At 40.4% G+C, this 15,938-nt stretch overlaps 2 protein-coding genes across 4 annotated transcripts in view; one reads left to right on the forward strand and one right to left on the reverse strand.

Moving 5' to 3' along the window:
- On the forward strand, positions 1 to 1,538 carry BIRC5 (baculoviral IAP repeat containing 5). Its single transcript, XM_002198895.6, has 4 exons — positions 1 to 175; positions 258 to 367; positions 511 to 628; positions 857 to 1,538. The coding sequence occupies exons 1-4, from the start codon at positions 62 to 64 to the stop codon at positions 935 to 937; spliced, it is 423 nt and encodes a 140-aa protein (XP_002198931.3). The 5' UTR covers positions 1 to 61; the 3' UTR covers positions 938 to 1,538.
- DZANK1 (double zinc ribbon and ankyrin repeat domains 1) overlaps positions 1,199 to 15,938 on the reverse strand; it is a 21,360-nt gene continuing 6,620 nt past the window's right edge. The window contains exons 9-22 of one of the 3 annotated variants that reach the window (XM_072927429.1): positions 15,817 to 15,930; positions 14,775 to 14,867; positions 12,851 to 12,973; positions 11,978 to 12,139; positions 11,161 to 11,374; positions 7,777 to 7,880; positions 6,501 to 6,572; positions 5,500 to 5,596; positions 4,622 to 4,710; positions 3,475 to 3,555; positions 2,799 to 2,926; positions 2,386 to 2,460; positions 2,056 to 2,152; positions 1,199 to 1,961 (exon numbers count right to left, since the gene is read on the reverse strand). In XM_072927429.1, the coding sequence (XP_072783530.1) occupies positions 1,944 to 1,961; positions 2,056 to 2,152; positions 2,386 to 2,460; positions 2,799 to 2,926; positions 3,475 to 3,555; positions 4,622 to 4,710; positions 5,500 to 5,596; positions 6,501 to 6,572; positions 7,777 to 7,880; positions 11,161 to 11,374; positions 11,978 to 12,139; positions 12,851 to 12,973; positions 14,775 to 14,867; positions 15,817 to 15,930 (1,467 nt within the window). In that variant the 3' untranslated portion in view covers positions 1,199 to 1,943. Of the gene's footprint in view, positions 2,153 to 2,385; positions 2,461 to 2,798; positions 2,927 to 3,474; positions 3,556 to 4,621; positions 4,711 to 5,499; positions 5,597 to 6,500; positions 6,573 to 7,776; positions 7,881 to 11,160; positions 11,375 to 11,977; positions 12,140 to 12,850; positions 12,974 to 14,774; positions 14,868 to 15,816; positions 15,931 to 15,938 lie in introns of all 3 variants that reach the window. The other 2 variants (XM_041715372.2, XR_012055249.1) reach the window with 2 other exon arrangements.

A 15,938-nucleotide genomic window follows, 5' to 3' on the forward strand; every position in this document is an offset into this window, starting at 1 on the left:
GGCCCGCCCCAGGCCCGCCCCACTCCCGCCCTGCCCCGCGCGCGGCCGTTTGAACGGGGCCATGGCGGGCCGGGAGGGGCTGCCCGAGGTCTGGCAGCTCTACTTCGCCTCTGTCCGCGCCGCCACCTTCCACAACTGGCCCTTCACCGAGGGCTGCACCTGCACGCCCGAGCGGGTGAGTGCGGGGCCGGGGCGAGGGCCGGGACCGGGCGGGCTCTGGGCCGGGCGGGCGCTGACCGCCTCCCCTGTGCCCGCAGATGGCGGCGGCGGGCTTCGTGCACTGCCCCAGCGAGAACAGCCCCGACGTGGCGCAGTGCTTCTACTGCCTCAAGGAGCTGGAGGGCTGGGAGCCCGACGACGACCCCCTGTGAGTACCGGGGGATCCTTCGGCCCCGGCCCCGGAACCGCTGGTGGCAACCGAGGGGCTCGGCAGGGGAGAGCGGCTGCGTGTGGCGAGCTGCGAGCTGCTGCCTTCTCTTTTATTCTCTTTTTCTTTTCGCTTCTTTTCAGGGAGGAACACAAAAAGCACACTGGGGTCTGTGGTTTCCTTTCTCTTCAGAAAGAACTGACTAACCTGACGGTGCAGGAGTTCCTGAAGCTGGAAAAAATGCGAACGAGAAAGGCACTTGTACGTACACGGCGTCTCATCTTTGAATTGTTCAGCTGGCCTCGTTCCTTACCGCGAGGCTTTGTGCTGAGTGCTTCGTGCATCCAGGCTCGGGCAGCTTCAGCCGCTGTGCCCTTGCCTGGCTCTCAGCCATGCTTTATGCGGCATGTATCCTGCGTTCTCCTCGAAGCTGAATGATATCCCACTTAGTGGTAGACAGTAACAGCGTGTTATTTTTACTTTTTGCAGAAAAGAGAGGTTTCTCAGAAGATGACCAGGGTTGAAGAAAAAGCCAAGATCCAGCGCTGTAGTATAAAGAATCTGGCCTAAACTGCTGCAGCTTTGTAGTTGCCAGTGACATCTGTCCTGTCCACATGGTGTGGCACTGCCCCTGTGACTGAATGGCCATGTTTCCTGAGGCTGCTTCCAGACTGGCTGTCCCTGAGAGGCAGATGGAATTCTGCTTCACTCCTCCAAGTCTGTCTGGGAAGTACTTGGGGATTGATGCATTGCATACAAAATCTTTTTCTGCAGGGATTCTCCTAATTTTCCTGCTGGCTTTTAAAGGATGATTACTTGTGGGTTTACTTGTTTTCTTTTTTTTTTTTTTTTTTTTTTGGTAAATCCACCTGTTTAGAGATATTGCTGTTTCATAGATATACTGGTAGCTCTGGTGCTAAAACTTGTGTTTCTGATAGGAGTTGACATGTGTTTTCATGTTTGTACTGAATATACTGATGCTTTTAGATACTCTGGGACATAAAAAGGGGAAGGAGTTTTAAAATACTTCAGGGACTTGGGACTTGTGGCTAATAACATTGGGTTATGCCACCCCTTAGTGTGCCTGGTATTCTTGTAAACTTCTGTTTGTAGTTGGCTGCTGCCTTGTGTTGATGCATTTATAAATAAAAGTTGAAGGGAGAAGAACAAAGTTTTACTTCATTTTCTGGAGGACAAGACTGACCTTTACTGCAATGGACTGCACTGACTGCAGTTTTAACATGAAAAAGGAAACTAAGCTCATCAGTTACAGCTTGCAGCACTGTTGCTCAAGTGTCAAACTCTTGTAAGCAGTCTTCATCAGGCATTATAGACATTTCAGAGACATTGACATTTATTTGTGCCTGGGAAGGTTTGTTTTGTCCCTTTGTTTAGAAAGGAAAAGAAAATTTGCAGAATAGAGAGTGCAGTCAGAGGGGACTTGTGCTCTGAACTGCTGGAAAGGAACAGGGCAATCTTGGAGAAACCATTTGACTGTTACAGGGCCCAAGCTGATCACACAGGATTGTGGATTCTGCAGACAGAACTGCACACACGTGATCAGGTGCTCCCAAAGTCAAAGAACCTTCTTCAGCTTTATTTGGGGAGAAAGTTTGTTGTAATAACATTGATGAGAACAATGTTCCTGTGTCACATAAGTTTGTTCAGTGTTCTCTGTCCAGACTTACTTGGAACAGTGAAATAACCTTATTATCTCCAGCTGCAACAGCCAAATCCAGCGCTGAGTGCCCTGCTGCATTCCTCTTTTGCACACTTGCATTGCAGCTGTAAATACAGAACACATTGGTTTAAACTGCTTAGATTCAGTGCAAGTGACTGCACTTAGTGATGAAGTGGCTTGTAGGTGAATGTTGATGTGGAGTAACTTTGGAATTTCTGGATGCTCCTTCCTGCAGGGACACGGGGCAGGCTCTGGGCCTCCAGTGGTGCCCAGCAGGTCTGTGCTGGCAGGCTGGGGGACCCTGCAGCTGAGCTGGAGGCCCAGCCACAGTACCTACCGTAACAGGGCTCGGATGCACTCCTCTCCCTCCAGTCCCAGCAGAACTGCCTCATGGAGAGCTGTGTTGTTCTGCCTGCACAGAACAGGAGGAATGAGCAATGCACTCATTACCTAAGGAAACCTAGCAAATAAAACTTGGGAAAATGAATAGGAGGATACAGAACACACTAGAAGTATGGCAGGCTCTGGTGATGTTTATCATATTAAGTTGAAGTGGGTGGGGGAAGAAAGTGAACAGAACAGCAGCTATTATAACAGAAGTTAGGAGAAATCTTCAAAGCTGGCAATGGGAAGAGGGAGTGTGAATACTGTCCTTGAAAGGAGCATATTTATGGAGGAGAGGTGGGTCATGTGAGATTTTTTTCAGTACAGCTTGGAAAGATCTGAGGCAGAGGATCAGAGCTCACTTACGGCCCTGACTGCTGGTCAATGTCTGCCCCTTTCTGCACCAGAGGGGAGATGGCTCCGGTGTGCTTGTTCAAGACAGCAACTGTGAGGGCAGGGCGCTCCTCCTCGCCCAGGGAATTGGGGTCAGCTCCCTGGAACAGAGCAGAGGCAAAGGGGGCTGCTAGGACCATACAGATTCTTCAGCTTCAACCTTGCTTTCGTATTATGCCAGTTCAAGTTGGCAAATGGTCTTCATTTGCCCAAATGCTCAATACAGAGAGAGGTTCAAAGTGTGCTGTTTTGCTTTCTTCTGAAAATGTTTGTCATCTCCTAGCTTAAAGCCAGAGTAAATGTGTGTAACAGTAACCAAATCAATTCCCAGAGCAGAAGCAGAGATTATGCTTGCTTTTGCTTTACAAAAGACTTGATCCTAAATTATAAAACTAATACCTTTTTTTTTTGTTTGGCTTTGGCAAACCCAGAGAAGACTGCCTTATGCACTCACCAAATAGAAATTTGGGGAGAACATCTATAAATGTAAAACAGGCCCTATCTTCTCTAGAATGCTCTTGCAATCTGAAGATTGGTATTGCAAGGTTGTTGCCTCCTAATCATCAAGCTGAAGTTGCATTCCAGGCTAATATTCATGCGGCAAGCAGCCAAAAAGTTGAAAAAGGAAACTTCAGCAAGTGTTACTTACATCACTGAGCAATTGTTCTATGAAGGTGATTCTTCCTTTCCCAGTTCGACCCAGTTCATCCAGCAGCTGTCTGGACTCTGGCTGTGGAGACACACAACAGCCAGGAACATTTCACACAGGGAAAATACAAGTGGGCCAGACCCTGCCTTGGAATGAAAGTGCAAAATGCACACATTAATTTGATGCATCTGAGCCTCTTGTTACTAATCCCTGACTTCTTTGGGAATGTCTTTCTGAACCTGAGCAAGTATTGGGTAATGCTGGCTAATATCTCACTCCTGAGGTCTTCATTCAGCAAGTGTGTCTGCAAATGATTCACTTTATGTCAATGCAGCTCTCCAGGGCTGTACAAAGATCTGCTCAGCACATAAAATTAAACATGGCTACATGTTTAGGAATAAAGTTTGAAGCTTCCAGAACTTGTGGAAGTATTTTATTTTAAAAATGTGCATGTTTTGCCTTGGTGAAATTAGTTTACTAAATCTTAACAAACAAACAACTAAATCTAAAACCTTTTCCTTTTATTTCTTCCCAGCTTTCAACCTTTTCTCATTTTGAAAGCTCAGTCACTTAACAAAGTATTTTTATCTCTGGACTCATATCACAGAGCGCTGCATCTTCTCCCACCTGTTGAGTTGGCTGACTGATCCAAGCTCAGATTAATGTACATTTCCCTTTTTAAATTGTCCATGTCATTACTGACAATCCCTTTAGCAGACAGTTCTTTCAGGAAATTTGGTCTCTATTGAAAGTAAATTCTTGCTTCTTGTATTAAACAGGTCTCTATGGAGTTCAATGTTGTAAAGTCCAGGGAAGATGACAATACCTCCATATGATGTTGCTTCTGAAAAAAATCTCTAAGAGAATCGCTGCAACAGTCCTTAGGCCTAATGCAGTGTCAAAATTGAATGGGTTCAAAATGAGAGAAAAAAAAATTCTAATTAAACTCCTAGTAGAAAAACAAATTAGTTATTTTCAGTTCTGAACTAAATGTCAGTTACCAATGTTTAGGTTTTGTATTAAGTTGGACCTTTATCCCCTGCCCTCAGTCAGGGTTAAAACCTTTCTATTTTAATGCCCGGATGCCCTCCTTCGTGTTAGTGCTGCTCTAGAAATCTTTTTTCCTGTATTTGCAGAAGATACTTACAGAGGGCTTACATTCCTGTCCCATGAGTGTTCTTGACTTGGTTCTCTTTATTTTGCCTCTTGAATAGAAAAGATTGTGATCATCTCTGCCTACCAGAAAGGAAAACAACTGTTAATTCAAAGCAAAGTCAGTATCCTAACTAGAAATTGTAGCAGAGATCTGGAAATAATTTATCCAAAATCAAAGCAGTATTTATCAGTTTTCCACATAAGAAAGTGATGAAATACTTGTTGCAGTACAAACTGGTTTTAACAAAAGGTTTGCTCAGCTCCCAGTGCACTGACTGCCGCTTGCCAAGCTTCAGACTAGAAGCACAAAGTGGATGAAACTTACATGTGAATCAATATGTGAAATGATGCTATAAAAATTCCTGAATTGTAATGCTGACTTTACAACTGGTTGATTTAATGAAAACCTAAGTCCAATATGAGATGCCCAAAATGCTGACACCAGTGGGAGATTGCAGTTATATAATATCTCTGAATTAATATATATCACAATTTCTCATTTCTGCCAAATACACCAGATCTGGCAGTGCTTGGCAGAGCTCAGAAGTAGAGATAATACTGATATTTATGGTTCCTGTTGTAAAAGATTGTGTGAAACATCTAAAGTTTTAGTGTTATAATAAAAACACTGCCGTGACCTATGGCTGCAGTTCACTGGTCTCCTCAGCTCTCCAGGGATGAAGTTCCCAGGAGTTTTTGAGAGTCTGTACATTGCTTAAATCTCAACTTGGACATATTTTGAGACTTAAAATTTAAGATCAACTTAAATAGGCACAGAATGTTTGTCTGCCTTCGTGTCTAAGCTTCTAAGCACTACTTCTGTATTCCTGACTGCTCTATTTATGGTCTAAGACAGGGGAAAAAACTCACCAAAATTAGTCTGACTGCCATCCTGTCCATCTGTGACTTCTGTTCCAGTACTCAGGTAATCCTTGCTGAACTTCACTGCTTTGTTAGGATGAATATCCTGTAGAATCATCAAATGCAGGCAGTTACTAAGATTATCATGTAATGCTGCTATAATCTTAGTGGCACAACATGTTGCATATGAGAAAATACGTAGGCTCTGAATATCAGTGTCAAATTACCACAAGACATTATCATATGTAATTTAACTCTGTTTTGAGGCAAAATTATGTAGCAATTTTTTCTGAACGTGGTGTTAGGTATTTCTTTTGATTTAGAAAAAAAGTGATACAACCTCAATTGATGAAATGAAGATTCTCATCAAATGAAAGTGTTTATACCACTTGAGAAATTTCACTTCTGAAATGATGTGATACAGTTTTCCAGGCCTCACATGGCAAGGTAAGCTTTTCAAGATTCCACACAAGCGACACAGTCTGAATTTTGAATTTTTGAAATGGTAGATTTTCATCTTGAAAAGCTGGAAATGTATATGTTGTGATTTTTGGAACATGGTAATTTCTGAGATAGACACTCCAGCTTTTGAATAGAATTAATAGGAGCTCTGATAAAAGTTATCTCCAAAGTATTGAAAATTACTAAGCTTAGTTTTTAAGAGCACACTTTCCAGGGTGAAGAAAAGCAGGATCTGAGATCAAAAGCTAAGGGGTGCTAGAATCATCAGACAACATCAGCTGAAAGGAGAAAGTTAATACTAATAGCAAATTAACAAAATGTGAGATAATAGCAACATAACCATGAAGTCTGACTTAATCAGATAAGGATACCTGTTCATCTAGCTCTAACAGAGAAAGAAAAAGATTTTCTCTGAAGAGATAAGTTAACACCCTCTGAACAAAAGTATTTCTTCTTTAGACCTGAATTTAAAATCTATCAGCATTACATTGCTCTAGTGACAGCTTTAGACCAGCTGCCTCTCAACAGGCCCCATCTCATGAACTGACCTTGTTAACAGCAGCAAAATTCAATGTAATAGTGACTTCATAGTCATCTTCAGAGATGGTGGCATAATTAATCTAGAAGGAAAGAACAGCCATTAGTATATCTTAGCAAAAAAACAAAACAAAACAAAAAAACCACAGAAGTACTTTAAAGAATAATTCTTGCTGATGGTGTTTCTTGTGCAGCCAATGCACAAAATCACATGTGTAGCCTTTGCTATCCTTGTGATATTGTACCAACACTTCCCATGTCAACGAGAAAGAGGCAGGTGTGTTTTGAGTAACCAGAAATTTCACAACAACTGAAATGCCAAATGAATCCAAAACTGTAATGAGGCTGCATTTCATGGAAGCTCAGTCATTCTCCACTGAGATTTTGTAGCTGCATAAAAGGCTGTGTTGTTCTTGGGACTCCCAGACCCAGGAGAACTGGTGGCTGCTTTAGGCACACCAGTCTGGGGAAGACAGTCTGTATTAAAACTTTGGTATCTTTGTGTATCCATTCCTTGAGACAGTACTGCTGGAAACAAGTCTATGGATGGAAGCCATACAAAAATGACTGCACAGGGGATTATAAAGAAGTGGAATCAAGATTATATTGCAGCTGGTTGAGAATTTTGAGGTAAGGTTGATTATATTTCTAATCCACATGAAAAATTAAAAAAGCAGCATTAAACCCAGCTGGCATCTACTTTGAACTATTTCTGTTACTTCTGGGGGCACTGCTTTTAAGACAATAAACTGACAAAAGGCCAAGAAGCAGCAGGAATAGCCTTCCCTAGGCAATTTTATATTCTTCAGGCCTTATCCTTTTCAATCCTCTAGCAGAGGAAATAAGTTGCAATGGACTGTACCTCAGTTCTATTAAGCAGTTTTTCTCTTATGGTTGCACTGCAGCTTCTGAAGATCCTGGTGGACAATAGGTCTCAGTGAATATAGAAATCAGGTACAAACTATCTGCTGGAGTATCTACTCCTCAGGAAGGAGTCCTAGAAGGTTTCCACTTTCTTACTATCTAGAAGCAGCTGAGCAAAGGGTTTCTCACTCCCCTTACAGCTCTTAGGTGCGAATAGGTATTGCCATTAGAAAAAAAGAAGAAAAAAGTCTTCAGGAAAAGACCGACCAAAAAATGGAACAACAAAATGAGACAAATGACACACACAGACAGATCTACATCTAAAGAAAAGGGAGACATTTATTTTTCCAGTGTTTATACAGCATAAACTGCATAGGATTATGACACTCCATAGGAATATATTACTCACAAGCTCCTTCCTACCTTTCCCATTTGAGGTTCTCCAATCAGTGTTCTGAATTCAAGGTTGTTCTGGGCATAGCTTCGTACATGAGCACAAACATGATCCAGCTGTTTTCTCCAGTAACCTGTTCACAGGGAGTTAAGCAGGAGAAAAATCCTTAAAATGTGATTAACATTCCTTCTAGTCAAGTGATGGGAGATTTAAAAGATATCACAGTTTCACTGAGACAAAAAAAAAATCTGTAGAAAATTCATCTAATCAAGAAAATGAGAAGGAAGTTACACCCTAAAAAGCCAGGTGAAACACTGTTTAATCTATAGTCATAATTCATCCTTAGGGCCCTCTATTGACCACAAAGCCTTATCTTGGAATGATTCTTAAGAATCAAAACTGGTTCTGTGTGAAGGGAAAAATCTCACCCCATTCTATATCATAACAAAAGAAGTAGAATAATACAATTAAGCAATTATGTATTATTGATCTGTTTTTTAGTTGATTTTGGATAACTGACAGGGAACAATAATCCAAATCTGAAAACTGCAAACACAGAAACTCAGGATATACATTTTGGTCTGTGTAAATTATCCTCCAAATAAATTCCTTTCAATTTTATATGTGAGAGCATATTAAAAGCTTAAGGATTCCTGCTCTTTTGCCTGTCAGGATCTCTGGGAGAGAGTCAGCATTCCTTTAAGCTGATAGAAGGCACAAAACATGAGGTGCTGATTGTGCCTGGATTAAAAACTCATCTTAAATTGTTTAGAGGTTTTGCACCTCCTGTCCAGGCAATTCCAGACCTACATTTTATTTTCATCAGAGAAAAAAACAAGCTGACTTCTTCTCATTTTTAACTGATTGTTTTCAGGATCTGGCTAATTTTCCCTTTTAGCATCCGCATGGTAAATACAGAGCATGATTCATTTTATTGTAAATAAACTGTGTAGGCTTGGTAACCTCATTTAACTTACACAATGCAGCTGCTCTGACCTTATCCTTTCCTTCATGTTAAGTGAAGCTTAAAACAGTGAGAAGAGACTAAGCCAGAAGGCAAGTGCTGCTCTGGCTTTTACAAGACAAAGCAAGGGCACAAGGAGTTTTGTGCTTGGAAGACTCAAGGTTGACAAATGATGGTATGACAAACTAAACCAAAAAATCTTACTTGTTAAGCAGCTTTAAATGAATAGAAAATGAAGGAATCACAGAAAAACAAAAATTGCTCCCTGCTGTGGTCTCATATGCAAAAACTAATACAAGCTGAAAGCAGCATTTAAAACATCTGAAATAGACTACTCGGTGAGTGATCTCTCCCTAGAAGTCAGTATTATTTGCAATAAAGTGGTTCATAACTAGCCCAGATCCCCAGATTTTATTTGAAAAAATCCAGGAACATATTCTTGCATGGTTGATAGTCTATTAGAGCTCGAAGGATTTTTAGCAGCATTGATGGAATACCTGGATCCATGCTGCCAATAGCAGATTATACCTATATCACGCTGCTTTAACCTTTCTTACAGTAGAAAAGGGAAATTCTTTGTAAAATTTACCTGGTAAATGTCCTGTTTTCTGTTCAAAACAGACTGAAAGTACAGCAAAAAAAGAAATGCAATATACACCAGAGGATTAGTGTTTTGGTGCTGGTGTTGTTTGCCTCTTTCTTAACTGTTTAATACTTTTTTTAATCTTCACACATGAAAAGAAGGTTAGTTAATAGTTGATATGGTCAAGAAATAATAACCTCCACCATTTTATTTAATTGCTTGTATTTAAAAACTTTAATATCAAATGTCTGATCCTATTTTGATTGAAGAAATAATGGTCATATTTGGCATATATAAACAAGATTTTCCTGGGTGATAGTACATGGTCTTGTTGATACAGATAAGTTTCAAGCCATGTATACAACTCAGCATGAAATTACTGTAAGAGACATTTACTGATTTATGGGATGAAATAAGCTCCTCAGTCCTTGGCAGGATCTAAAGGAGAATACATTACACAGTGCAACTTCAACAAAGTTATCTCAGCTAAGTGGATAGAAATGAAAAGAATTCAAAAGAACCTCAGAATTCCTGCCCAACATTTCCCAGTGAGCAGTTCTCACTCACAAGTCAAGAGCTGTACTTCTGACAGAGATATACAAATATTCAGTGTGACTTTGCTTTTTTCTTGGCACCATTAGGGGCCAATCCTTTCTTATCTCTGACTAAATTAAGCTCTCTGACATGTTGAGTCAAGTGTTGTATTTCCTACAGTGATGCCTAAGAAAACATGTCACATTTCAGAGGAAGGGAGGAGGAAAACAGATTTCCCCAGTGATTATTTTAAGAATCAGAGTCCATCTCAATACAGACACCCAGAGTCAACAGAGAAATTTCTAACATTCATTTAGCAACTTTTACTACCCAATAGAAAATTAATTCTGGTAACAGCTGAGGGGTTGACTGCTGAAGAGAGCTAGATGAGAAAGTAGATCCGAAAGAGTAACTGCTCATCTAAACCAGAGTTTGGTGCTGTAATGATTTAAAATTAACTCATTCTATGGATTGCCCAGCTGGACTTCCCTGTGAGATTAAAGACAATTTTGCCCACTGAGCCATTTATTAGATCCCTAATTAATACTGATGGACTGTCTTCAAGGGTTTGGGATCCAGAAAGCTGAAGATTTCTCAGGATTGTAAAACTAAAACCTTTACAAATGGCAAGCATTTAATGACAGCAAACAGCCAAGTGATTCCACAAAGTGACCACAAAACTCACTGTGAAAGAAAGTTGTCTGCACTACTGATACTGCTCCTACTGTAGTCCGTGAGAGGAAAATCTCTTCAATGAGTGATGTTTTCATAATCCTATTGAGAATCCCTTCCTCTAGTTTAGTTTTCTTTGCTTCTGAAGCTTCTATAATTTATTCCACAACAGCACCCCAAACAAGTTCCTCATGTAGACAAGCTTCATCATATTTTCAAGAGCTCTGATCTCCTGTGTCCCAGAGTTTTGTTTATCAATATCTCTGCAGGTGCCATCACAGCTATACCTGAAGTTCACATGACAGGGGCTGGGGTGGGTGCTGGGAACTGGGAGCTGTTCCGTGGTTTCCAATTCAAATACAAGACACCTGCTTCCAGTCTTGTGGAATCTGAAGAAATCAAACAGCTACCAAATCAGTAATGCTGCACATGTCTCAGTAACCCAAATTTTGCTATTGCTGATTGCTTTATTGTAGCTATTGGTGGAGATCAGTGATTGAATTCTAAGGCAGTACATTTACAAGTGACTGGTGGAAACACAGACTTGTAAAGATGTAAATCAGTATCCTATAGATGCCACATTTCATAAACTATAATATTTTCAAGAAAAAAAAGCAAGGTTATAAATTGTTTAGAAATAATAAAATTAGAACTTCTAACCTTTTCCAGGACTAATGGCTGTCAGGAGAGGCTTATGATCACTCATCTTTTCCACCTTTTCTTTTTGTGAAATCAGCTCAAGCTCTTTCTTTTCCAACAGTTTGCTGGATGGGTAAAAAAGTCCAATGGTTTGGGTTCCTTTATCTTCTCTTTCTGTTAGTTCTGCCCTTGATTTGGGCAAGGAAACAGGACAAGTTTGCCAGGCAACCCCCACCTGTGAGGGTGGAGGAGAAGGGAAAATGTAAGTAATATAGATATCATTCAATGGCTTACAAACATAACTAACTAGAACACCAAATTGTAAGGGAATGAAAAAGCTAGCAGGAAGAATAATTAGCAATTTTAAAATTTTAATTACCAGTCTGTAACAACAATGCAACTTATCACAAATATTCAAGAAAAATCAAAATTCTTCATGATTGCCAGGGGACATGTATGCTTTTGTAGGGTAAAAGCTGGCCTTGTTAAGTATTGGGCTCTTTCTTAAAACAGTTTAAAAACAACTACTACATTTGTGTGAAAGAATACCTGGTATTAGCAGACCACAAATAATTCACAGCTAATAAGATAAAACTACTTGAAGAGCTAAGACTTTTGAAAGGCTGACTGTTTCTCACTTTGCCATTTACAAGAGGCTGGATGGAGGCCTTGGGCTGAGGCTGATTTTCAGCAGAAAGCAAAATAAACATTTTTTCCCTCCTTGTGCTCCCAGCCCACAGCATTGTCCCAAGGAAATGAATAGAGTTGTGCTGATACCCCCAGTGGAGCAGCCTCTCAGCTGAGTTCAAACCTGGCTTTGTAACACTGTGTGTCCTACCTGAGAGGACCCCAGGGAGTCCCCACGGTCCATGGGACTGCCAGGAGAGCTCTGTCTGGATGGGGGCTCTATGTAGACACCACAGAACACGCAGAAGCGAGCATAGGGCTGGTTGCTGGTACCACACTTGGAACAAGAAAAGTAGGATGGAGGAGGTCCAGGCTGGAAAGTTCAATGCAACATTTGTCACTAGAGAAACACAGGATGAATGACTAAGGAATGATAAGAGCAGAAGAATGAATTAAAAAGAAGTAAAGTACCACCCTTAGTGCCCTAATACAGTACAGGACTAATGGTTATTTATGCATATAGGGGAGTGTTTCAAATTTTATATGCATTCAACTCACAGAGAATAAATTTTCCATAAGTGTGATCTTAGATAGAAGCACTGTAAAAGGGTAAATTGTTTACATTGATTGTAATCGTACTGAGCAGCAGATAAGTACTTGTCCTTACTGAAGTTAAGGAGGCCTTCAGTCAAAACAATTGCATGCATCATCTCATATCTGGTAATTGCCTGTATAGGTGATTAGAGCTGTTATGGGAAAACTTGCACTACCTCACCCTATACTTTAACCTTTGATGGTTAAGTTACTTTGCCTGAGCACAGGGCTGTTGCATCTCAGCTGATGCAATGATCTGGTGCTTGTTGACCCATAATAATTTGTTTGCAACTCCAAACCCTCGGGTCACTGACTGATGTGGGGTCAGGATGTCTTCTAAGTTCAATTTTCCGTACACAATCCTCTATGCTCTAAGCAAGTATCTGGATGATAACAGTGTTTACTGACTGGCAGGAGTTTTGCACAGAGAAGTGTGCCATTGCTGCAGAGAAGCAGCCCCAGGTGTGTCCCCACAGGCAGCAGGACAGACCTTGGCCCCACACCAGGCACAGAAGCGCGCGTCGCTCTGGTTGACGCCGTTGCACTTGGAGCACCGAGCCGTCTCCCTTTGCTGGCCCTGCAGAGATGGGCAGGAGTCTCCTCCAAACACTGGCTGGTTAAACAAAACAAGCATTAAAGAGAAAATGCTCCTCATGAAGGAAAGTCCACAAGCCTAGTAAGGGGAAAGGAAAGCAAGCTGCTCTGGCAACATGAAGTAACATTCAGCCTAAAAGAATTATTACAGCTTAGAATGAACCACAGAATGACTTGGATCTAACCTACAATTTTCATTACAAAACCATGGTAAAATGTAGCATTAATTAATTTGAAAATATTTTTAGCAGAATTAGCACTAAAAAAACCCCAACCTTATCAATGGTGTGCTTTTAAACTGAGTATTTATTAATAGGGCCCTATGTATAAGTACAGATGAAATGAAGATAGAGGCTTCTCTACTGACAAACTTGCATTTTCAAATCCAACACACAGTTTTCCCTGTACCTTTCTTTTTAGTAATATAGCAGGGAGAATGTGTTCAGGCAGTTTCCTCACAGTTTGGAATTTGCTGCATAAATATTTTTTTGCACTCTTTTGCCTTGTGCAAATTATATATTACCCAACTTTTCTACAATTAACTTATATGAGTAAGCAAAACAGGTTTTTCATCTGAAACTTCTAGAGCTTAAGTACAGATCCCAGTTTGGACAAACAGTACTTAAAAGTGTTTTGTCAGGTTTTGCCTTAAGGCTTATGTAGTTTATTTTCTCTACAAGTCAGGAATACGGATAGGGGACAGAACCCAAGGAAAATTATTTTGATTACACCATAACAGCAAGTAAGCAAACACAAAATAGCCCTGTTTTAATCTGTGGCCTGCACTGCAATTTGAACAATGTAATTTGGGAGTTCAGTTGGAAAATAAAATTTAGAAAAACACAAGTCTAAGTATGTTCTAAATATAAATTATTTAATAGTCATTAATAATGATATCAGCATTATCACTATTATTATTATTATTAAAATATTATTCTTATAACTAATAAATCACTACTATTAGCAAATTTTCTGATTACTATTAATAATTCTTAGTAAGCATGTAACTTTCTCAGCTAATACAGGTCTCACATTCAAGTCACATGCCTAACTACAGATGCAGCTCCACATTATCTCCACACATATCTGCATTCAGTGATGCAGCCAAACCTACATTTATCTTAGTTAAGTACAGAATCCTACTGAAATTCCCTTTGAAATGACACTTACGTGGCTATACAAAAGACTTTTGCCTCTATCTACAGACAGTTTTAGAACTCAGGATGTTAATCATTATAATCAGAAGATTTTAACTTGCAAACAATTATTATCTATCATTTTTGTATTTGCCACAACCTGGAGAAGTGAAATGTACCAGACATTTTTCATACAAGATTTTTTCAGAACTGAAAATAAAATTTTTCTAAGGAATCGAGCTAAATGGGGAGTTGAAACAGAGCAATTTTAGGGGTAATATTTCAGTGCTTTTCTCACCTCTGTGCAGAGTCACAGCCAAATACAAGCGTGCTAGCTGTATGCATGCAGGAGAAGCAGCAAGTGGAGATAAGAAAAATAATGTAAAAGTGGAGATATGAAAAATAATGCAAAGGCATATTCTGTTTTCAGAAAATAACTGACAGGTGTGTGGCATTCACAATCCTGACTTCCATGCCATGTCAGAAACTTGAAGGTCCATGAGACACTTATGTTTAGCTGGACATTTGTGGTGGAGCTTCTGTGGGAGGACTGGGCTTAAATATGACACTGGGGAGAGAATCTCTGCTTTGGTAACACAGGGACATGGAGACATGACTTCAGTTTTCCAGAGATAAAGGATGTTCTGCTGTGGTTTGATTCACCCAGTGTGGTTGAAATCTTACCATCTGTACTTCAGGCAGTTTGCTCTCACAAGTTGCACAGTGTTTGTGGTGAAGAGGATTTCCTGTGCCACACACCTGACAAATGACTTTGCCCTTTTAAACAGAGAGAAATTGCATTTCACATAGTATTTGAAAACTATCAACAAAGAGACAAAGAAGACGACTTGATCTTACAAAATGCTGTGGTTATTCAGCCCTGCAGAAAGAGAATATCCTTCAAATCTGGGCTGTTTCACACTTTAGTTAGGCCGTGTTGCCTCTCATCTATGGGAACTTTTTTTTAAAATTATGGTACAGTTACCTCAGGAGATTCAGTATCAGTATCTCCAGGTCTTTGTAGACTCTGGTTTCAGTTTGCTCAGTCATTATATTCACAAAAAACAGACAGCCCAGTATCTGCATAGAAAATTATTAATAATAATATAATACCACAGTACTCTGAGGTGCCTTAAAAGACCTCTGAGTTGACCCTGGCTGAAGACCAGGTGCCCACCAAAGCCATTCTATTCTCTCCTCCTCAGATGGACAGAGAAGAGAAAACATAATGAAAGGCTCATGAGTTTAAGGGCAGGGAGAGATCACTCACTGATTACTGTCAGGGGAAAAACAGACTCATCTTGGGCAAATTTACTGAATTTATTACCAATCAAATCAGAGTAGGAAAATGAGGAATCAAACCAAATCTCAAAGAACACCTTCCCCCCACTCCTTCCTCCTTCCTGGACTTAACTTTCCTCCTGATTCTCTGTCTCCTGCCCTCCCCAGCAGCACAGGGAAATGGAGGTTAAGGTCAGCTCATCACACACATTGCCTCTGCTGCTCCTTCCTTCTCAAGGGAAGTATGTCCATGTCTTTCTTGTACTGGGGAACCTTTAATCCCTTTTTCCATTCAAGCTATTTTAAATCCCACTAACTCTTAAAGCTGTCCATAATGTAATTATACAAAGTGAGGTTGGATCAAAATATTTGTAATGAAGTCACCTGTTAAAAAAATGCATGCCAGGAGTTAAATCACTATTTTGTTTTACTTATTCTCACTTACCTTTACGCAGATGTTGTTTTGGGGCTGCAGCTGTGGAGCTATTGGTGCCTCACAGATAATGCAAGTGGGTGTATTCATTGGCACAAGATGTCTGCATTCAAGGCACGGTGCCATCTGAAGGA

The sequence above is a fragment of the Taeniopygia guttata genome, chromosome 3 (genome assembly GCF_048771995.1).
Source record: "Taeniopygia guttata chromosome 3, bTaeGut7.mat, whole genome shotgun sequence".
Taxonomy (NCBI): Eukaryota; Metazoa; Chordata; class Aves; order Passeriformes; family Estrildidae; genus Taeniopygia; species Taeniopygia guttata.